The 24,133-nt window shown below is 38.5% G+C and overlaps 2 protein-coding genes across 4 annotated transcripts in view; both read left to right on the forward strand.

The window, feature by feature from the left end:
- LOC106833921 (torsin-1A-interacting protein 2-like) overlaps window positions 1–23,928 on the forward strand; it is a 36,573-nt gene extending 12,645 nt beyond the window's left edge. For 2 of the 3 annotated variants that reach the window (XM_014845284.3, XM_014845283.3), the window contains exons 2-5: window positions 13,257–13,435; window positions 15,460–15,981; window positions 17,340–17,441; window positions 18,566–23,928. In XM_014845284.3, the coding sequence (XP_014700770.1) occupies window positions 13,402–13,435; window positions 15,460–15,981; window positions 17,340–17,441; window positions 18,566–19,320 (1,413 nt within the window). In that variant the 5' untranslated portion in view covers window positions 13,257–13,401 and the 3' untranslated portion in view covers window positions 19,321–23,928. Of the gene's footprint in view, window positions 1–2,527; window positions 2,704–13,256; window positions 13,436–15,459; window positions 15,982–17,339; window positions 17,442–18,565 lie in introns of all 3 variants that reach the window. The other variant, XM_070497682.1, reaches the window with a different exon arrangement.
- Window positions 2,697–5,133, forward strand: LOC106833923 (torsin-1A-interacting protein 2). Its single transcript, XM_014845285.3, has one exon. The coding sequence runs from the start codon at window positions 3,201–3,203 to the stop codon at window positions 3,594–3,596; it is 396 nt and encodes a 131-aa protein (XP_014700771.1). The 5' UTR covers window positions 2,697–3,200; the 3' UTR covers window positions 3,597–5,133.
- Window positions 23,929–24,133: the final 205 nt, after the last annotated feature.

Raw genomic sequence — 24,133 nt, forward strand, 5'->3', positions numbered from 1 at the left:
ACCTCAATTTATTTATCCATTCTCCTGTTCACGGACAGTTTGGCTGTTATTTTGCTATTACACAAAGAACTAGCATGAATATTTTTATTCATGTTTTTAAATGCACATGTGCAAATTTCTCTAGGGTATATAGCTAAGAGTGGAATTACTAAGTTACAGGAGATGCACACCTTCAGCTTTACTAGATAATGCCAAATTAATTCCAAAATGGTCATAGTAATTCATGCTCTTGTCGTTAGGGTATAAGGATTCAAGCTACTCTTTTTTCGTGCTGGTTATTCATTCAAGAAGTGTTTATTGGGCACGTACCGGCAGTAAATAAAAAGACAAAAAGGACTACTCTCGAGGAGTTTATATTTTAGTAGAGATAAATAGCTAAAATACTTAATATATCAAAATGGTATATGTGTAATGGGAAAAAGCCAGTAAAGCAAGAGGAGGGGATGTCATCCTCTTACTCTTAGAGTAGTGTAAGGATTAGAGACTAAGGGGATGAGGTATAAGCAGGAAGCTCTGGGCTTCGTGTGGTGATCGACATAAACAGGGATATAGGTATGATGAGACTGGTTGGTTGTGATGCTCTCAAGCAGATAATGGCAGTGAAGCTGTGAGTGTGGGGGAGTGAAGTTTGAGAATCTGGCCAGGAGCATTTTCGGGAGGCCCTCTTTGCTCATCCAGTATTGATAAGGCTAAGGAATGAGTGAGGAGGCTGGAAATAGGTGATCTTATTCTGCACACTTAGTGCTTTGGGGCCCTCTTTTGACTCTTGCCCGAAGTTTGGAGAGGACCAGGGGAGGGGTGGTCTTGTCTGGAACATATGGAACACTAGGGTTCTGTTGATTCAGGAGTACTTGGAGCTGTAGTGTTTGCTTGACTCTTGAAGTTGGAGAATTGGAGGTTAGGGGAAGGGCGGATTTATTCTGAGCATTTGGAGCTTTAGGGCTTCCTCTTAACCCTGTTCAATGAGATGTGGAGTCCTGGGGGAGGGTTGGTTTTGTCTAGAGCATGTAGAGCCCCGTTGTCAAACTTGTTAATTTTTGCCAGTCTGGTGGATGTGAAATAATATCTTGCTGTGGTTTTAATTGCATTTCCCTTTTTCACTGTAAAAATCCAAAATTCTGTATCTTTTCAATATCAGACTTAGTCATATAACTTTACTACAAACTTTTGTGCTAAACCCCATGAGCATGTGGGTTTTATTCATCATTTGTCTGTCCCATGTACTAGATACTCAAGATTTCCCAACTCAGCAACTGAAACTTTTACTCTGGTGGATCTTGTCAATAGACCCTCAAAGAAATCTGTTATGCCCTGTGTTGTCACCACACGGGTCGTTCAGTCAAGAACCCTACCTTCTCTTCCCTCTGCTAGAGGAGCTGAATTGATAGCCCTCACCCATGCGTTGTTACCTAACCTCAAAAAACACATCAGTATATCTACACCAACTCTCTCTCACCTCGTCTGGGGCTCCCATCAAAATATAGGCCCCATGTTGCAGCACCGTCAGAGGCTCTTCTTCAGTTGCCCTTTAAACTTGCCATTTTAAAATCTGAGAATCACAACTACTATTGATAGTCTCTAAGGAAAATGCTTTGGCTTACCACAGCTAAGGCTCCCTCTGCTTTTCAGGCCAAATCTTTATACAGTTTTAACACTCACACCTTCCCCGTGTCCCTTTGCGGTCTCACAGGATGAAGCCTCAGAATTCATGAAAAGAACACTGGAGAAAGGCAGGGTATACATTGTACTCTGATGATCTGTGGCGCTGCCTGAGTGGTTGCGTAGTTAGTCCATACATCCTACTACCCCACCTTGTTTACTTGTTAGAGTCAGTATCATGAAGGAGTAAAAAGGTGACAATAAACATCTGCAAATTCTCAGTGATTTACTGTGTATTTTCCAAGAATTGCTCAGGACTGTGCTGTACTTGCCTTCTTAAACTTACAATGTGAGTAAACCTATAAAGATAGATATGGACAATGAGACATACCCCTCTTGGTTTCTTTTTCAGCCTTCAAAAGGATTTTGTCCAACTTCCTATGGTTAGCGATTAAGAATATTATCTAGTAATTCTGTAAGCTTTTTTCTGGATGTATTGAAGTCTATTATGAAAAGGTTGTCACCATTGTTAATGTTATCCCACACATTATGGGAATAGCATATATGGCATCCATTTCACAGAAAAGATATACAAAAAATCTCTAAGTTTTACCAGGTTAAACATAATTATACAGACCTTATTATTCCCAAAGTGCAAAAGGAGTAGAAAAAAGAAATATAGTCCTAAAAAAGAATTAAGCTAGTACAAATCTTAAATGAACCAAAACCCTTCCTAGTGCCTAAATAAGCATAAGAATAATTCCCAATGGATAATTGGTTTTAACCCATATGAAATTGTCATGGGGAAACCCATGAGACAATTCTCATCCATCTTGACTGACCCAAATGATTTCCAAATGCATGTTTCTAATAATATTGTGAGCAACTCAAAGCCCATATGAGTCGTCTGAAGTTTTATCATTTACAGGTATGTGAAGCATTCCCAGACCCTCCAACCAAGTCAGCATCAGCTACTTCTCTGTGACTGGGTCCTGATTAAGGTCCTCCTACGAAAGACTTCATTGGATCCACGCTCAAGAAGATTCTACCAGGTTTTCCTGACCCCCCTACATCGCTGTAAAGTGCCAAGGCTTTAAGACTTGGGTACGTGTATTACAACGGCAAGAGTGCCAGCGCCCACAAAAGACCCATTGGACCTGTCAGCTCCTCTGTTTCAGCAAGCAGACATAATAACTTACTGGCAAAGCAGAGTAAGCCAAGTGTCTCTGCTTCACACCACCAACTGATAACACACAAGAAAAAATAACTAATTTAGACTAGAGCCCTATCTTTTCTTATGAAGCTGGGATTTGAAGGAGCTATTCTGAGATCTGTGCTGCTAGTAAGTGACTGATAACATTATAGACTGGATCGGTCCCTGAGTTCAGAGACTGAGTTGCGATTGAGTGAAAAATAGACAACGAAATCTTGAAGAATTGCACGGAGGTGCAAGCCAAATTTAACCCTCTCCAAGTAATGTTGGTTGGACTGAGAAATTGCTAAACCAAACCTGTAATAGGACTGGTTATTTGGGTGTCTCTCTTTGTCATTGTTGCCTCTTAACTGTTACATTGCTTTCTGTGTTGTCTCTCTAGGCCCAGATGTTCTCAGATAATTCACATTGCCCTGACTGTGGGCAACAGTGGTTCCCTAGTTTAGAACTAGGCCATTGGTTGTACCAAACTGAGCTTGTTGAAAATGAATGTTACCAAGTATTCTTAGACCGTATTAACAGAGCTGATTACTGCCCTGAGTGTTATCCTGATAATCCTGCTAATAGAAGCCTTGTTCTGCCTTGGTCTTTCCCACTCGAGTGGGCTCCCCAAAATCTTACCAGGTGGACCTTTGAAAAAGCTTGCCACCCATTTCTTCTGGGTCCTCCACTGGTTAGAAAAAGGATACATGACTCTAGAGTAGCTGGCTTTAACCCTGCATTACAGTTAATCTTGACCAGAACAGACAAAACCTTAAACAAAAAACTTGGCCAAAACAAGTAACTTCTTAAATGGTCAAAATCATGGAGACTTTAGAGGATTTCGTAATAGTAGCCTAAGGAAGATAGAAAAGTGACTCCTTTCTAAATCTGATCCAGACTGTCGCTACTTTGGGGAACTGCTTAAACGGTTGGATCTGCCTACATGGTCTACGCATATATTGTTCAGCATGATTTTAATCAGTGTTGCAGCCAGACTGTTCGTGTAGATCCAGACTAATCCATGCTTCCTATATTTTGGAATTAGTTTACTCCTCCTAAAAAGCTCCAAAGCCTAATTGTTGACATATGACAAAGTTGACCTGAAGGAGAGGCCCCATACCGTGTGCACCGTAATGGTATTTCTAGTGTTAATTTTTGTGGGAAAGGATCCTCATTGTAGCTGGATTCTAGATTATTCCAGTAAAACAACTAGACATTATAAGAGGAAACTACATTGTTCTAACTTCCACCTCTTATACATTAATCAGTGATGATATATATATATAAATATAATTTATTCATATATAACCATTTATTCATTATTGGCTCTGTTTGGCCCATCCTCAGTGTGGCTTCAACATTATCAATAACTGGTCACTGTCAGAGTCGTCACATTCTATCAGGCAATATCTACATAGATTACACAGAAACATTCGGAAATGCCACTGAATGCACTTACTTGGCTCTACATAAACAAAGACTGTACTGTCTTTGTGGTGACTGAACTTAGAATGTTCTTCCCTGGAAATGGGAAAGTACCTGTACTATGAAATAGGTGACAAAAGGAGTTATCAAGCTCAACTCCATATATGTTATGAACAGTGTAGGGGAAGCATCTTAGAACTAAGAAGGTCTTGCCGGACATCAGCCACATTCTGGTCTTCGCTTGTTTGTGAGAATCATGGAGCCAGAGTTCAGGTTAAGGAACTTAGAAAAAGCTATTGAAAACATCCCAGAGGCCACTGAACAATGTTAAAATTCCACTTAAGATGCTAGATAATCCAGTGCTTGTGTAGCAACCCAATGTTCTCAAGGTCTCAGATTCCTTCTTTCCTTCCCCGCTGGGATCCTTATCATGTTGGCTTCTGTCCTCATAGCTGTTTCCTCAATGAGTACAATGTGGCTTGTTGCTGCTCCAGACATTTCAATCCCAATCAAAGGCTGAAGTAGGGAACAAAAAGCTTTCTCCTTTCAAGTCTCTGTCTTTTATTTGGGAAGAATATCTTTCTCTAAAGTCCCTTACGGGTTTCTTCTTACATATCGCTAGAAGATACTGGTTCACAAGGAAGCCTGGCCAAGGGGAATGGGGTTGGCATTGGCGGGTAGGGCACATTGTCTCTCCTAATAAAATTAGGGCTGTTTTTGGAAGGAAGATGTGAGAAATGAATGGCTGTTGGTATGCAACAAAGTATGCCCGCCACATGTTGTGAAACCTAAAGTTATTTGTTAGTCTGTATAAAGAATGGAGCCCAGAGATCTACCCTGTATCTGCCTTATGTCTATCATGATATGAAGTTCTCTTCTGTTGTATTGCTGAATAAACTGTGTGGACTGCTAAATTGAGTGAAGACTAGTTAGTTTATCCTTAACCCTTGGCTAAGAACTCCTTCACTATCCTAAAGCTCTTTCTAAAAAGTGAAAATTTGCTTTGAGGTGTTGTGTTTGAGGATGGTGTTACGATCAGTATTTTTCAGACACATACTAAGAAACACTCTACATATGGGCAATTTTAAATATCAGCAAAATAGAGAGGGGTTGTTTTGTTTTTGTTTTAACCAATCTCTCCTTTAAATAGTAAGAACAAATTAAATGAATTTATATCATTGATTCTTAAATCAATACCTGGAGGAGCTTGTCCAAACATTCAAATTTCTTGATCTTAGAGAAATTTTGATTCCTTAGGTTGCTCGGGGCCCAGGAGTCTGCATTTTATAAACAGTGCCTTCAGACATTGTTCTGCAGGTGCTCTGTGGACCGTACTTTGAGAAATACAACAGCAACACATCCATGGTGTTTATCTGGCTTAAAAGCATGAGAACTGAGTACTCTTAATACTGCAAGGCAGTGGTAGATAATTTACTTTGCTAGTGACACACAAAGAGGTTTCACCTCAGACTGAAGGTTACTGTTGGTATTTCACGTTATAACTCTGTCACATTTTTCTCATAATTAAAATAATTGGGACTGTTGTAGCCCTCCCCACCAACAGGTCTATGTGATGTCATTATAAGCTATGTGAATATATGGGCAAGAGAAAATCAAAATACTGATTTTAATATTACATTAAGAAGAATACTTTGCCTTCAGACATGATTATATTATCACATACCTGTTATATGGTCAGCTCTTAGAAATAACATCGTGTGTAGAGTTCATAAAACAGAGCAAGGGAGAAAATTTAGAAAGCTTTGTAGCTTTTCAGCTTAGATCTTTTTAGTATGACTTCACTTAGCTTAAAATATTGCATATTATTCTAGAATACTCCACTACCTAGTTATGAATAATGAATTTTAAAGTTTAAGTATGTTCCTAAAGTTCTCACGACAAATGACCTGGAAGATCTTATCCACTATTTTAGATGACGTGAGCCATATTAATCTCCACTTTCATGCTATGGAAGAGTTGATAATATTACTTACACATAGTGGTAGCCATTCTCCAGTGAGTTTTATAACTATTTCCTGTTATTTTACAGCAGACCTGGGAGAGGAAGGTTAATGGAAACATACTGGGGCAGACTGGGAAGAGGAGGCTACTAGAAAGGAGGTCTACCCTGGGTTGTGGGTGACTGAGTTAAGATTCATCTCTAAGTTATAAGAGAAGGAAGGCCAGCCAAGCAGGCAGGCAAAAAAGAATTCCATGGCATCCTAAGAGTATGTGGCAATCAGTGTGTTAGAGATATCTGTGAAAGTGAGATGAGCCATACCCCTTCCATCTCTTCATTCTCCCCCAGCAGCCGTGAGTCTCCATGGAATCTTGGGAACACAGCTTGTTATAGAGGAAAAATAATGGCCTTGCAGCCAGCTCACCTGGGTTTGTCTTCTAATTCTAAAATTATTAAATGACCTTGGGCATCTTAACCTCTCTCTGTCCAGTTTCTTCATCTGTGAAATAGGTAGTGTAATAATACCTACCTCATACTATCGTGGGCTTTAACTGCGATAACGTATGCCAGTTGTATGGCACGTAGTAAGTTTTTAGGACTAGGAAAGGTACGGGAGAACAAGGCAGAAGTTAAAGCCAGGGATAAGGTAGAGTCCTAGTTTCAGAACAGAGATTAAAGCCAATTGTTAGAACTTGATGCTGAATTATCCCAAACTTCTTAAAGCCCTTCCAGTGAAGGACGAGATTAATCTTGGGACAGCGGTTGAGCCTGTCATGAGTCAAATGGCCTTACATGTAAAGATTAAGAGGCCTGGAGGGACAGATGACCTGAGGCCAATGCTTGTCATGTTTTTTAGGCCTGTTTATAATCATAAGTATAGTAGATGTAATTGCTGCTTGATTTATTATATCACCTGAGACTTTTCACACGCTGAGATAAGCAGTTTGAGAAAAGTTGAAGGATATGTGCAGATTCTGCACATATGTGCTAGAGTCACATGTATATGCTAGAGTCACAGTTCAAACCTAGGTTCAGGGTGCTTTGTGGTATTTTTACTGGAAGCTTTTTTTTTAGTGTCATGGTTAAAAGCTTGGGTCCCACAGCCAGCCTACCTGAGTTCAAATCCTCTCTCTGCCTTTACTGCCTGTTTGTTCTTGGGTAAAGTTCTTAACCTCTCTGTATCTGGGTTTCCTCGTCTGTAAAATAGTAGGAACATTAATAGTCCGTACATCCTAAGGTTGTTGTGAAGATTAAATGAGTTAATACGTAAAGTGCTTTGCTGCCTGGCACAAGGAAGGCCTTCAATAAATGTTAGCTATTACTGTTGTGTATGTTTCATATGTTGTTTGTCTCCACAGCGGGATTGTAAACTGAGGGCCGAGATACCTGCTTTTTATCCCTAGAGCCCCAAATGGCATCATTTACTAAAATAAAAGATGGTTAAAAATAGAAAAAGATATGTACTTGTTGGGCCCTGACTACCATCCATTTGTCGTGATGACATTTATATCTAAACTACCATCCTGGGTTGACTGATTCTCTTCTGTCCTTCTTAGTTGCTCAACTTCTAATTTCCCTCTCCTCCTTTTTTTCTCTTTAAATTTACATCTTAGTGTTGCAGATACCACTGCTTCTTGATACCCGTCTCTTCCCTCTTAACCCAGGTCTTCATCCCTTCCCCTCACCACCTCCTCCCTGGTCCCCTTGGCGGGCCTGGAGGTTTTCAGGATGGAGTAGAGGTCAGGTGAGGTCCTGTTGCTCTCCCAGCCCTGATTTTGTTCTCACAGGCAGCTTTTCCTTGTCCTGTCTCCTCCCACTTGATTGTGACAGAATGTGTGGGAGGCTGTGGTTAAAGTGTGCCTCTGTAATGTAAGTTCTTTGCTTGTGGACTCAAAGAATTAATATTACAGGTCTTTCTTTTTGATTTTTACATTTCCCCACAGAAGCTAATGTATTTTATTTTATTACTCATTTAAAAAAATTAGCAAGCCAGCCCTGATGGCCTGCTGGTTAAAGTTTGGCGCGCTCTGCTTCAGTGGCCCAGGTTTGGTTCCCGGGTGCGGAATCATTCCACTGGTCTGTCAGTAGCCATGCTCACACAGAAGAACTAGAAGGACTTACAGCTAGAATATACGACTGTGTACTGGGGTTTTGAGGAGGAAAAAAAGAGAAAGATTGGCGACAGATGTTAGCTCGGGGTGAATCTTTCCCAGCAAAAAAAAAAAATAATAAAAAAATTATCAACTATGTCAAACATATCGAAAAGTGAAGAAAATAACACTCACCTGTGTACCCAGATCTAAAATACATTAACATTTTCCCACATCGACCTCACTTTTTTCTTAAAGATACTTTACAGCTTCAGTTGAAACCCACTCTTGTTGCCATCCTATTCCTCTCCTTTCTTCTGCAGAAGCAAGCACTAAATGGAAGTTGACGTGTATCCTTTCTATTCATGTGTTCAATTTTTAAATTTTATGTATATTTAATGTACAGAGCAATAAAAAGGAATGAAACACTTTTAAAACTTTATTACTCAGTAACAAATTTATATATCAGCATGTAATATGCATCAATTTGTAGAGTTACCCTTACAGCACTTTAGTTTGTACTTTGGGGTCTGCTAAACTTGGTTGTGTGACTGCAGTGCACAGGTCATTTGGTGTGCCAGACAGTGAGCACCTACCAAGTTGTCAAAGCACTTACCATTGGTACGATGAGATGGAGCAGAAAGGGTACAAAAAAAGAGCATTGGGCAGCCACATTTGCAGAGGAAAATTTGTGTCCCTCTTTAGAGAAGACCTAGGAAGTCAAATTAAGGAAGGCATCCCTCAGCCTACCATCTGGTGCATTCTCAATAATTGGAGAATAAAACTTTGTAGCTTTAACCTGTTTCAAGCCCTCACAGACACAGTTAAAGCAAAATGATACAAGTTTTTCTGCAAATTTCAGGGTCACAGGGAAGTGGAGATAACTGCCAGTGATGGGACTGTTTTATTTAAGTGGAAAAATGAATCATCATAATCTCCATGTATGGGGGCACTAGAACCAACATTTCATGATTGAACTTGAAAGGGAGTCACTAACAGTAAATGTCTTTTGTGCAGTATGAACCCCCTGGGTCTTCATCAGTTCCTTTTTGCAAAAGATACCGTCAAAGGTATCTTTTTTGGACATGCTTATGCAGTGGTTTTTCTTACAGCTGCGGAAAGTCTCTACCAACCCCATTTTCCTTCAGGAAGAGGCTTGGCCTCACTTCCATTAAGCAGTCCAGAGGTTCCTGATGTACACATTTCCTGGTATGGATTGGACACTGTTGAAAAGATTGATCTGCCTCTGGGACAGAGGCCTCTAGATCTCCCAGATACCCCACCATGTGACTTCTTGCGAGAATGTGTGGAGAAATTCTGTGTTTGTACCACTTCTTGCAGCCTGGGGGGAATACCATTTCAGCTGCAAGCAGTGATATGTTACAAAGGTCTGAAGGAAATGGGCCACAGGAATGATGTGTGCCTCGTGGACAAGACAGGTGTACATTGAGCATTTGTAAGAGTATAGAAATATCTGATGGTTCCTTTACAGGTGGTTTTTTGGCTGCAACGTAGTCATCAAGTAATACATTTTTTAAAGCATTCACTTCTATTTATTTGAAATAAAGTTTATTGAGGATATTCTGCATGCAATAAAATATACAGATTTTAAGTTTGGTGACACCTGTAACCACCACCTCAATAAAGATATGAAGCACTTTCGTTTCCCCAGAAGTTTTCCTCATGCCGTTTTCCAGTCGGCACTCCTTTCCCCAGTCACTGCTGATCTGTTTTCTGTCACCATAGGCTATAGGCAAACAACCATTTGCCTATCCTCGAACTTCATGTAAGTGGATCATTTGGCCTTTCCTCTTACGTGTGGCTTCTTTCACTCACCATATTTTTCACTCATCCATGTTGTGGTGTGCAGAGTAGTTGCTTCATTTTTATTCCATTCATTCAATTCTTTTTGAATCACCTAATGTAGTAGTGTTTTATGTTTCTTAAATTTATATAAATGCATTAATACTGTCATACATTTTTGAGATACATGATTCTTTAATTCCCATATATAATATTACATTGTGAGAATATGCCACAGTTTTTTTTAATCTACTTCCTTATTTATGGACATTTAGATTGTTTTCTCATTTTTCCTCATTTTAAGCAATGCTGCTACAAAGGTTTTTGGGCACTTGAGCAAATTCCTCTAAGGTATATACCTAGAAGCAGAATTGCTGATTGTAAGATAGGTGTGTCTTAACTTTAGTAGATATTGCCATATTGCTCTCCAAAGTTGTAGTAACACTTTACCTCATTGCTGGTGGGGTGTAAGAGCTTTCTCTATCTCCAAATCCTCACCAATATTTGGTATTGCCTAACTTTTAAATTTTTGCCAGTCTGGTGGTTGTGAAATTCTATTTCATCAGTAATTTATTTTGCATTTCCCTGACGACCCTTCTTAGCGATTCATTAAACCTTTAGGTTTCCTCTTAACTACTGGCTCATCTCTTTTGCCCACTTTTTTTTTTTCTGTAGTATTATTTCTTTCTTAGTGATTTTGGGTATTCTTTATGTATTCTGGATATTAATCCCTTGCTGATTATATGTGTTGCTATTTTTCTAGTCAGTGAATTTATCTTTTAACTTTGATTTTGATGATTTGTATAAAAATTAACATTTTTTATGTGCTCACGTTTGTCAAATTTTCCCTTATGGTTTGTGTATTTTATATCTTGCTTAAGAAACCCTTGACATTTTAAAGATATTTGATATTATCTTCTGAAAATTTCAAAATTTTACTCTTTACATTTAGATCTTTAATCTGGAATTGATTTTTGTGTCAGGTGGGAGGTAGCAATCCAATTTTTTCCCCAATGAATAGTCAGTTGTCCCAAAATAGTCATTAATTCATTCTTTCCCTTTTGTCACTTAGCCAGTTTCCTTTACATATGTGTGCGTATGTTTCTTGGCGCTCTATTCTGTATATTGTTTGTTCTTGCGCCTATGTCATATTGTTTTTATTGCTATAAGTTTATAAGTCTTGATATAGCTAGTAAAGATAGCCCCCCTCCTTCTTCAGAACTATCTTGACTCTTCTTAATCCCTTACTGCTCTTTGTGAATTTTAGGGTCAGCTTGTCCACTTTGTGAGAGTCACATAACAATCAAAAAATTGTCTTGAGATATTGTTTCAAATTGCAATGATTTAGAGATTAATTTGGAGAGAACGGGCATCGTTGGTTCTGAGTCTTACTGTCTATGCACATATGTTTCTCTACTTAGGTGTTTTTTTATGTTCAATAAAGTTTTATACATTTCTCAAGTCCTTTTTTTAAGCAGCTTCATTGAGATATAACTTACATACCATAAAATTCACCCCATTCTAAAGTCTTGCATGTACGTTGTTGGATTTATTATGGAGTACCTTCTGGTTTTTTACTACAAGGTACCTGGTAGTTATTATGAATAGCATCTTTGGTTTCTAAAATTTTTGTTACTGGCGCATAGGAAACTTTTTACCCGTTGTTTTCTTGGTTGGGGCTGGCAGAAAAACATTTTTTAAAGAAATCTGAAAAGGACTGGGACTTTTTATTTTCTGTCATGAACTGGGATAAGAGAGAAACCCTCATTGCAACATATGATGGTAATGAAAAGGAGAGCCGGAAGCCGAGTCCCAGCAGGTTGAAGAAAATCAAAGGGCGGCGAGGAACCCTCCGAATCTGAGATGTGTTCCTCAGCAGAAAGGAGGCTGTGCCCAGTCCCTCCCTCCCCTCCACTCTTGTAATTGGCACCACTCTTTATCCATACATTCATCCATTTACTCGTATGCGTTTTAGTTAAAATATGGAGTTCTCACTCTACACTAGGCACTGCTAGGCATTTGGGATTAAAGATTTTAATTTTTAAAATTAAATTTTACAGAAGAGTGCCATGAGAAAGACACAAAGAAGACTAGTTGGCTAAGCTCTAGACTATCAGAAAAAATGTAACACTTTGCAAAGCTCTTTCACATGTATTTTCGTGCTTAATCTTCATAGCAGTCCTTAACCATTTTTACAGATAATGCAGGTTAAGTAACTTTGAGTAGTAGTGTTTTTGACAGAAAATAAGATTTAACTGTAAAATGATATAAAGTTGTTGTTGCTTATAAATTGCCTCTGATTTCAATTCCTTTTGTGTATAGCTCATAGTAGTTTATATATCAGTCTTCTTTGAGCACCACATAAAGAAGCATTGTATAAAGAGATATCTGTCTCCATGTTTTGTAAAAGAATACTGTGACAAAACCACTAAGAAGGCAGTGACAAAATTCTAAATGCGTGTTTCCTATTCCCAGGACCAAGGCAGCCATCTTAGTTTGTAGGTATCACCTGTATGTTGTTACTTGTTAATGAGAAGTGAAAGCTTCTGATAGGCACTCTGAGAAATTTGTATGGGACAGAAATTGAAGACATAAGGAAATCAGCGATTAAACAGTGACTTAAATTTCTACTCTTAAGATTCATTTTTTTTTAAAGATTTTATTTTTTCCCTTTTTCTCCCCAAAGCCCCCCGGTACATTGTTGTATATTCTTCGTTGTGGGTCCTTCTAGTTGTGGCATGTGGGACGCTGCCTCAGCGTGGTCTGATGAGCAGTGTCATGGCCACGCCCAGGATTCGACCCAAGGAAACACTGGGCCGTCTGCAGCGGAGCGCGCGAACTTAACCGCTGGGCCACGGGGCCAGCCCCTTAAGATTTACTTTTTATTTCAGTTTCAAAGATAAGATTCTGGTCACTTGCTCTTTTTACGCCCTTTGAACCACACTGGAGTGTACTAGAAGATTATGGCATTATGCGAGGTTAATAATCTGAAGCTTTTTTTCTATTTGCGCTCTAGAATTTGGAGTATGATTCTCATGAAAGCCAGAAAACATTATTTTTTCACTAGAAAAGTTTCAGAGAGGAAATATTACTCAAACTAAACAAATTTAGTAACTAAAGCTGAAATTGGCATTTCTCTCATGTATGAATAAAAAGTCACTTAATGTTTTTCATTTTATTTTAGTCACTGTGTGTATGCCTTGTTTCGTGGGTCCGCGGGAAGCATGAATCTGTTGGGACTTGGGACAAGAAGAAAACAAGACATCTTCACAAGGAATACCAGACAGTAACAAAAAGTATCCCAAAGTCTGAAGAGATAAAACAAAAACATGACGGACAGAGGACTTAGGGACCCTCCGGAGGGTAAGACTAGTTTGTACAGCACTGAGCTTTGTGCTGTAGAAAACTAGGGCTGTGCTAAGAGAGGAAGCCTCTGACGACTAAAACCTGGAGTTTGGATGTAAAAAAGTTAATTTCATTGATTAATTTGTTATGATTATTATTTCATATTTACTGGATTTTTACCGTAATTCCAGACCCTAATTATAAGGAAGATTAATATTTTAAAGACTCCAATAATAGGAACCTATAGTATTGGAAAAATGCAATGCGTCTTAAAAAAACATGGTAGACAAATATTTAGAGTCATATTTTAAAGAAACCAAGAAAATTGTGGTATGCTGTATATTTAGAGGAGATCTTTCAATTACAGGGAAAGATGAAATTTAAATTCTTCTTTGAGCTCATATGTATGTATAAGAGAGAGGAAAGAAGCAAAATATGGAGTAGATTTTTCAGAAGAGTAGAAGGGCATGTTTACCTAAATCTTTTATTAAGGATGTTTTTAAATATATAAAAGTAGAACAGAATAACGAATCCCCATGTACTCAGCATTCAGCTTCAACTAATACCTGCATAATGCTGATCTTGTTGCCTGGCTTGGTATTTAAATGCAAATCCAAGACATTATATCATTTTATTTGTAAATAATTTACATCTCTTAAAAATAGATTTTTTAAAAAAACATAGCCAAAATAGCATTAGTATACCTAAAAAACAAATTAGTAGTTATCCCTTAATATCATCATATTCAGTCAGTATTCACATTTCCCAAATTGTCTCATAATCTTTTTTTTCTTCACAGTTGGGATTTTTTTTTTTCTTTACAGATGGACCAGACACTGCGTTTGATTGATAGATCTTTTAGGTTGCTCTTTTTTTTTAAGCTTTACCATAGGAAATTTCCAACATGTGAAAGTAGAGAGCAAGATGAAATGAATCCCATTACCCATCAAACAGCTTCATCTGCTCGCAGCATATCGCTAATATTGTTTCATTTATACTCCCTCACTTCTCCTTTCCCCCGTAACATTTAATTGAAGCAAATTCCAGACATGTAATTTTAGCCATAAGTACTTGAACACTTATCTCTGAAAAACAAGAAAAAATTTTTTTTAAAACATTATCACAATACCCTTATCTCACCTAAAAGATGAATAATAATTCCTTAGTATCATCAAATATCTGGCGTTCAAATTTCCCTGATTGTCTCATAAATATTTAACAATCGATTTGTTGGACGCCAGATCTAAACAGTGTGGTCCACACATTGCGTTTGGTAGATGTGTCTCTTAAGTCTCTCTTGATCAATAGGTCACCCCTCCTTTTTTTCTTTTCTTGCCGTTTGTTTTTGTTTCTTGCTGTTATTAAAGGAGCAGTCTTTTGTCCCTTGGAATTTCCCACGTTCTGGGTTTGCCAATTGCATTCCTGAGGCATAATTTAATATATCCGTCTATCCCTGTATTTCTTAGGAACCAGTAGCAGCTCTTGAAGCTTGCTCAGATTCAGGTTCAGTTGTTTGGCAAGAATACTTCCTAGCTGGTATGGGTATGCTTTCTATTCCATTGAATCGGGAGGTTAATGATAGCCGGTTTTCCCTCTTTTTGTAATGCTGAGATTGATCAGAGCATTCAACCGTTGTCAGTCTGGTTCATCTATTATAAGACTCTTTACCAGCCTTTTGCATAATGGTTTTAGTTGCTATTGATGATCATTGCATAGATCCATTATTTCATTGGGGAAGAGGATGTATTTAATATAACCAAAAGTTGGTTCTGTTGTTGAAAAGAGTTTTACAATTAGTGTTACTTGTTAGATTTATTAACATGATGATAAATTTGTTTATTCATTAGCATTCATGTTTACTTATTAACTTGATAAATTTGTTAATCAGCTTTAGTGGAAGTCAAAAGAAATAATGTTTAGGAAAATTGCCTTGTAAACCCTAAAAATCTATATAAATATTACTGTTAATCAGGGACCTTGTTAAAATACAAAAATATACGGGAATTTTTTTCAATAAAAATTATAAATTTTTATCTCATTAGACTCTCAAAAGGATTTGGAAAATGACCCATCAATAAATTCTCAGGCACAGGAGACCGCAGTCACAAGTACCACTGAAGAAGCGCAGACCCCAAACCCTGCCTCTGGTCTTAACAAAGATCACCACGAGGTAGAAACAATAGGTCCAGCAGGTGCAGATACAGGTGATCAATCAGAAAGTCCAAAGGAAACAAATGATGGGAAATCTCCAAAGGATAAAACAGAACATGAGAACAACCAGAGTTGTCAGGATGGAGAAGAAAGGCATCCCAGCCCTTCAGAAAATCTGGGTAAGGACCCCTTGGATCCAGAACCCAGCCATTCTCCAGGTGAGAAGGTAGGAAGAGCGGATGCACACGGAGGGAGCGGCCCTGCAGCCCTCGCTGAGGAAGCGAGCGCCAGACCTGGAGCTTCACTGGAGCCATCTGCTGCAGACCCCCAGGATGCCCAGAGTCCTGGTCATTCCAGTGCGGGGCTGGAGAGCCAGGAGACACTGAGGAGGCGAGGGCGAGAGCTGGCGCCAGGTGAGAGAACCCCCTGAACTTCTGTCCTGTTTTGTGTTGCTCTGTTACTGAGAATGGGTCGGGGCCTTCTTTTCAGAGGATTAAGGCCGTTGTGCCTTTCCCAGGGTCATGTAAAGAGAGATGACTGAGTTGAGATTAGAATGAGGTTTCTCATCTTCTAGACTAGCTCATTCCACTATATCAAGTTGCTTTCCACACATTAACTGCATTTTTAAACAGTGTCTTTATTTATTTACTGTTTATATTAATGCAGTCTGATAAAAATGGCCATGACTTTTTAAAATTCACCTCTGGCCTTTAATATATAGCAATTTAATATAACGCAAAAAGCAAACTAAGAGATGAGAAATCTTGTTCTAATCTCAACCCGGCCACATCTCTTTATGTGACTTTCTGTAAAGCCCTTAATATCCCAGGACCTTTTGTCATGATAGGTAAGGTAGGGGGCTGGAGTAGGTGATCATTAAAGATCCTGTCAGTCCTTAGATTCAGTGATATATTTTTAAAACCTGCTTTTTGGTGTGATATAACTAAGTGAACTATCCATATAGGTGAAGACGACTCTGCTGCTTTATGTTAACAGAGTATGCTCTTTGAGTTGTTTTTCCAGTGAGGGTTATGGGGAACACTCAGCTTTCACTGTTACGCGGTACCTGGCTGGGGTCAAGTGCGCATCTAGACTCTAGAGTGACTGAGCTTGGGTTCTACAAAACACTGTCCTCCTTTTCACCCATACATTTTAAGATTGATGTCTCAGCCCACACCTCTATTTTTATGCAGTTTATAAATTTCCTTATCCTTATATTTCTTGCCTTTCATACCTCCTTCACTAAGAGGGTCAAACTTGCTTTTGTAAGCTATTTTGCACCTGTAGGGTAGTCTCTCCTGTCTCTGCACTTAGAGCCTGTGTTATTTGTACACCTGGGGTCTTGAGGAGCTGCGTGAGACTTGAACACTAAAAGTGAAGCGTCGTTGCCCTGTGATGCTGAGTCTGTGCACAGCCAGCACTTCTTAAATCCCTTCTTCATTTTGTACATTTTGTCGAATCACATTTTAGATAGATTTGGATGCAATATTACGATGCTTGTTTTTTTGTCTTTGGTGTAAGGGCCAGTGAGGAACCGTGAATGTAGCAAGAATATCCTTAAATGAATTTCACAGCACTTCATTTTATTCTTCTAAGTAGAATAAAAGTGATAGTGAGCCTTAACGAAAAAAGTGAGCTTTGCATGAAAGAAAATTTTACGTAGTAAACTCCTCTCAGTCAAATAATCCTTTGGTTTAGTAAGAAGTATAAAGGTATAGTACACACTCGCACTAGAGTGCTGTCTGAAAATAATGTTCCTTGTTTTCCCCAGAGGCTGAAAGTCATCAACAAGAAACACAAAAATTGGAAGAAAATAAAGAGAATGTACATGATACCTTAAGAAAGACTAATAAAAAGGATTTTTGCAACTATGGTGAGAACAAAACTGGTCTTACTGAAGTGTTGATTCACATTCAGAAATCCTCAAAGAAAATACCTAGAAAACTAGCAGATTTAAACAGTATTAACATGTTTTTAAAAAAATGTTTGATAGTAAGTAATAGTAAAATAGAGCAATGGAGTTTAAGAGATTTTTCCTTTAGGCGTGCTGGCTGATATTTTGCCATCCTTAACAAAATGGGAATTCCCACAGGAGGAAGAGCTTTTCATAAACAAGAAACTAAAACTGCCTTTTCAATTAGAGAGTATTAACTTCTCAAGTGGCATTTTTACATTTTGACCTTTTAGAAAAAAATGGCCTGTTACAGGTAGTAGGTACTGTGAGAAGGTGGAAGCATATCCTGATAGTTCATTTCTAAATCACATCATTAGTTATAGCAACAAATAAACTTAGTTTTTACTCTTTTTTTTTTTTTTGCTGAGGAAGATTTGCCCTGAGCTAATGTCTATTGCCAATCTTCCCCTTTTTGCTTGAGGAAGATTCGCCCTGAGCTAACATCTGTGCCAGTCTTCTTCTATTTTGTATGTGGAACGCCACCACAGCATGGACAAGTGGTGTAAGTCCATGCTTGGGAACCAAACCTGGGCCCCTGAAGCAGAGTGCACTGAATTTAACCATTAGGCCACCTGGCCAGCCCCCTTAGTTTTTACCTTTTTTTCCTTAAAGAAACATTTTATTTTATTTTATTTTATTTTTGCTTTTTCTCCCCCAAACCCCCTGGTACATAGTTGTATATTTTAGTTGTGGCATGTGTGACGCCGCCTCAGCATGGCCTGATGAGTGGTGCCATGTCCACACCCAGGATCTGAACCGGTAAAGCCCTGGGTGGCCAAAGCAGAGTGTGCAAACTTAACCATTCGGCCATGGCAGCTTACCTTTTAACAAAGATTTTGTATCTTCAAATAATTAAATCTACGAAATTAGAGCAAAGGTATTTCTGACCGGCTTTAATAGTGGAAAGTTTAAATGATTTAGGCAAAAGAAACCACAACCAGTAAAATCCGACAGTATCTCTACCTCATTTCAGTTTACCACAGGCTTTATTTCTGACTCACGTTCTCTCTAATTTTGTCTTGTATTTTCTCATTCTCCGACAGGCTGTATCTTTCTTGGCTTCCTGGTTGTGACTCTTGTTTTGCTAAGTTGTGTTAGTAGCTACTATTCCTCTCCAGCCCAGCAAGTGCCCAATCCAGCTTTGGAGGCCTTCTTGGTTCAGTTCAGCCAATTGAAGGATAAATTTCCAGGCCAGAGTTCCTTTCTGTGGCAGAGAGGACGGAAGTTTCTCCAGAAGCACCTCAATGCTTCACACCCCACTGAGCCGGCCACCATCATCCTTACAGCCGCTCGAGAGGGGAGAGAGACCCTGAAGTGCCTGAGCTACCATGTTGCAGATGCCTACACCTCTTCGCAGAAAGTCTCTGCCATTCAGATTGATGGGGCCGGAAGAACCCTGCATGACAGCGACACGGTCAAGCTCCTGGTCGACATGGAGCTGAGCTCTGGGTTCGAGAACGGCCAGAAGGCTGCCGTGGTGCACCGCTTTGAGTCCCTTCCCGCAGGCTCCACCTTGATCTTCTACAAGTATTGTGACCATGAGAACGCTGCCTTTAAAGATGTGGCCCTGGTCCTCACCGTTCTACTAGACGAGGAAACGTTGGAAGCAAGTGTTGGCCTAAGAGAAACGGAAGAAAAAGTGAGAGATTTGCTCTGGGCCAGGTTTGCCGATTCTGACACTCCCAGCTCCTTCAACCACATGGACTCAGATAAATTGAGTGGGCTCTGGAGCCGAATTTCACACCTGGTGCTGCCGGTCCAGCCAGTGAGGAGCATAGAGGAGCAGGGGTGCCTTTGAGGAGCTAAGCCTGCAGGTGGTCATGGGAGGCATGGGTTCCTTGAAGAGTCTGAAAGCCTTCCATTTACGTGGAAGGAGATTGATGAATGTGAGAGCACAAATGAGCTTATTTTAGAAAATAATTTTTCATTTTTCACTTTTTGTAAAACCTTTCTAATCTAAGCTTGACAAAGCTAAAAAATTGACCTGATTTTTTCCCTTGCCTTTTGAGCAAATCAGGTTTGAAATATAGCATGGTATATGTAACTGAGGAATTTTTTTTAAATGCAAAAATATATCTTCCACAGAATCGTTGCACGGGAAGATACTCTTCTCAGAGTAAGTACAGAGTGATTTTTGTTTTCTTGACACTCTGAAGAGCCTTTGGAGAGTGTGGACTTGCACCAAAGCAATTACAGTTATGAAGCTGTGATAATTTTTAGAAAATTTTTCTATCACATGTTAAATATTTTAATAACCTATTGTGGGATTACATCTTATACTAATTTGCACTTTTGAATAGTATGAAAAAAAGAAACACAAATTCAAATACTTATCTAAAAGCTATCTGTAAGGCACTGTGCTTTTATTCCGTTAACGAGCTGAGGTGGAACTAGCTGTACTCATTGGAAACAATGGGGAAGTTGGTTATAAATGTTGGAAATGAAAAAATTCCAATTGACTGTCTTTACGTCAACTTTCCTGATTGACTTAGAGCAGTGATTTTCAGGCTGTGTCTCCTGGCACCCCGCCACTTTGTATCAGAGCTGTTCTCCTTTGGCTACTTTATATATTAGGATTCTCCATTAAGATTGAATTGGAGCAAGGAATTCCACTGATAATGAAGTTTGAAAACCACCAATTAAGTGAAAAAACATCTTAGAAGATAAGAAATGGGTAGAAAAAAATGAATGTATTAAAACTCATGAGTAGGAAGAGAATGAAATGTGTAGAGTTGTTGTATAGACACGCTATTTATGAAAGATAAACAACTACAGGTGAACAGAAGAATGTATAAACTAGTATTCAGTAGCATATTTCTGATGCTTCTGTTAATTTCTGTTAGTCATTTCTGTCTCCCCTGAGTGGAGTTTTTTAGTAGCCTAGGACGAGAGTTTGAGTGACTTTTAAGCAAAAGAGATTCTAATCTCAGTTGAATAGTAGGTTTTATATGGTCAGATTGGCATAACTTTACCAAACTCTTTCTTGTTATGCAGTGATGGAACATTATATAAGGCAGCTTATTTCTTGACCAGCTAGTCCTGTCAGGTTAACAATTAGAGACATGCAAGAGATGTTATGCTTAGAGGAAGTAGAAATGTTAGATAGATTCTCAGAGGTTTTAATGGCCAATATTAATTGTTGGACCATGGTCTGTGATTGTGCTTGAGATTGAGAGCAGTGTTTCTGGAGACAGTCGTCGTTTATTTGCATTTCAGTTCTGAAAGCAGAATTCCAGTAAAATGATCTTGATCTGTTTAACAAAGGGTCTGTTCCATTACATGATGTACCTAGGAACTATCACCATGATCCTGGCGTGGTTCAGCTAGGTTTCGACCTCTCTGCTGCTATGAGAGTGAGTATGTGTGTATGTATATATTTAAGAAGTCACGTGATTAAAGTATGGAAGGATTTTCAGAAACGCTAAGAAGACATAGGGATTTTTATTAATACCTCGGAAGGGATCTCAAAGACATGGAGGAAGAATCTATTTGAAAAGATCTGTTCCAGAAAGAATGCATAAACCTCTTCTAGCCAAGGCCTCCAGTTGTGCTCAGTTGAGCATAGGGGCATAGCTAAAGGAACTGTTTTCATTTGGGACTCTGAGGGAATCTTCCAAGAGATTTGAGGAAAGACCTGCCTGGACAGAAAGTTAAATCATAGTGAGTATAATATCTGTATCAATCCAATATAAAATCAGAGGAAATTGAAGAAAAATCTATATAGCATAGATCTCAGATGTTAGCATTACATCACAAAACCAATGGTGCCTTGTAAACTATCCCATCGGCCTGCTGATGCTTGCTACCTCAGATCCATCTGGTCCCTGTCAGCAACTCAGATCACAGTTGAGACAAATACTCTTGTTTCTTCATTCAGTTGAATGTGGTTTTTCATCATTTCCTTTCAGTATAATTTAGAAAAATTTCAAAAAGTCACAATTTTTTTTTTACTGTTTAGCCTTTGTTAAAAACACTTTTCCTTCCATGCCTAAGTGCAATCAACCGAAACTCTTGTCAATTTTCTGTCCACTATTTCAAAAATCATTTTAAAAAGAAGCAGTATATTAGCTCTGGGTCTTCTGAGGAATAAAATGATAAGTTTTAAAGCATAAAATTATATATTTTTTAAATGTACAAATAATTAAAATCTATTATCTAAATATACCCTTAGCTTAATTTCTATTCAGTTTCTGTTTTTTACATTTTTCAAGTTTTCAGATTTTCTTTTGTGTGTCTGGTAGTTCATTTTTCATTACTGTGATAGGTAATTTGCTTAGTTGACTTAGAACAATGACTTGTGAGCGTAGGATGCCATACATGATACCCAGACATCACCATTTAATTATTATTGCAGAACTCTCATTACATTATGTATTAATATAAATCCTTTCTTGAGTAATCCCAGGGTTCTGGAAGCAAGTAGGGGAATCAGAAACTGTCTCTGGACTCGAGTTTTTTCCCGTGGAAATTTTAGGTTTCCCAGTTACTTTAGGGTAAACTTTAGGGTTCCTCGTTAGTTTCCATGGCAGAGAAGTTCCAGGGGATTTACGTCACTAACTGTAGTAATGCTGTTGTTTTTATTTCTGTTTTTTAAATCAATAAAATAATTTAAATGTATTTTATTTGAAAGCCTCCAAGCTGAGGTGGTTTTGACCCTTTGATGGTTTTTAATTGTTTGATTTACAATTTTATCTGTTAAAGACACGAAGCATAATGTTCATTGATGTTAAAATATAGCAAACATATCAATTTGGCATGTGAAAGTGACAGTAATTCAGCAAGACGATCTTCACCAGGACTATGTTTTCATGTGTCTGACCAAAATTTTTATGCAGCATATACAGGTGTCTAGCACTTCAAAAACTAATGTTAAGTAGAAAATATAAAATATATCCACTTAGGTTACTATTTAATGGGAAGAAAGCGTATGTCCATACACAATTTATTTGTAGAGAAGTACTTTCAAATAGCAACATGAAACCTTTTTCTTTTACCATTTGACAATAAAACACTTATAAAAATAAACAGGTACATCTTTGTAAAGCCCTCATACCATTTTATAAAAGCAGTTTTTAATCTGGTTTTCAAGTTGAATATGTACTTACAAATGTCAGTCTTCATTTTAATACTTTGGCCACCAATCTGAGCATAATATATTTTATTTTAGAATTTGTTGAAAAGTCATGTTGCTTTTGTGTTTTGTTTTTTTCAAAATTAAAGTACCTTGAACACTGTGTATCGCTTGTTCAATGGGAATGTCGTTTGTTTTTATATATGTATTGTGAATATTATCAGTGATTAAAAATCACTTCTTTATCATAATTTATATAAATATGATGAAATGATTATTTAAAAATTTTTCCAAGGGTGTTCTTGAGATTATAAAATGCTGAGGTTTATGAGTCATATGGGAAATACTGGTTATCGATAGTAATATATTTGCAAAGAAGACGTCACCCATCCTAGAGAGAACCCCATGAAGTTAAGACAGTCGTGTAAAACTGTTTCTCCAGATGGCTCTAAAATAGGCCTGACTCCTATTCATGTTCAGGTGTAGGTGTTAGGTTGTGAAGTACTTGATAATGGGGGCCTAAATGTGCCTCATTCAGACTGAGACTTGGCTATTAAACTCATTTCCAACTAATACACTGCCCTCTCCCTTCTGTATCTATACGCATTGCTTCTCAAGCTGTTTTTAGAAACATAGATAAACTAGGGAAGGGCACTAGCCTTATCCAAATGGCCTAAGAACACAATTAGCATCCCCTAATCTGTAAATAATCTGTAAAGATATAAATAATTGTCTTCCATGCCTTTCCTCCCAGTAGAACCTGCGGTGTCTATTTCACTTGTTTTGATGTCTTTAAAAATCCATAGATTGATTCCTATATTGGGAAATAACCTCCCACTTTTCCTCCTTGAGGCTCGTAAACTAAATTTGCCCTTGGCTAGGAGCACTGAACCAAAAAGAACGTTTGTGCTCAGGAAGCAGCGGGCTTAGTAACCTTGTGGTCGGGTAGAGCTGGCAGGAGGATGTTGTGCTTGTCACGACTGGTCCACAGAAGTCACAGCCCTCCGCCCTGTGTCCAAAGTGGGCCTCAGCATTGTCAACACGAGCTCCAGGCCTCTGCTCCCAGCTGATCAGATGATGAGAGATTTAAATCTATTTGCCATCCCCATCATAAAACAAAGCAGCAGCCCATTGACTTTTAAACCCAACCGCATTTTGTTTTTTCCTACTTAACAAAAAATAAGTGGACTTTTCCAGTATTAATGTCAGATTTCTTGGCATTCCCTTTTTCCTTATGTAACCACGATGTCTTTTGATTTCTTATGGATTTTGAAGAATGTGCCTTTTTCAAATTAGTTGTCTGGTTATTACCAAAAATAAATCTCCTTCATTTTTCTCGGTTGTCTGATTCTTGATTAAAGTTCCAAAACAGCAAGTTTATAGAAATGGGCCTGTGGTCATTAATGGTGGGAAAGGAAACTGCTCTTGGTTGGCAGTGAGTTCAAGAGCCTAAGAACCCCGTGAGGGTCGGGCGGCCATTTGCAGAGTGAACCGGCGCAGGCACTGCCTGGAACCCACCGCAGTGCTCATTTAGCATTCT

The sequence above is a fragment of the Equus asinus genome, chromosome 25 (assembly GCF_041296235.1).
Source record: "Equus asinus isolate D_3611 breed Donkey chromosome 25, EquAss-T2T_v2, whole genome shotgun sequence".
Classification (NCBI taxonomy): Eukaryota; Metazoa; Chordata; class Mammalia; order Perissodactyla; family Equidae; genus Equus; species Equus asinus.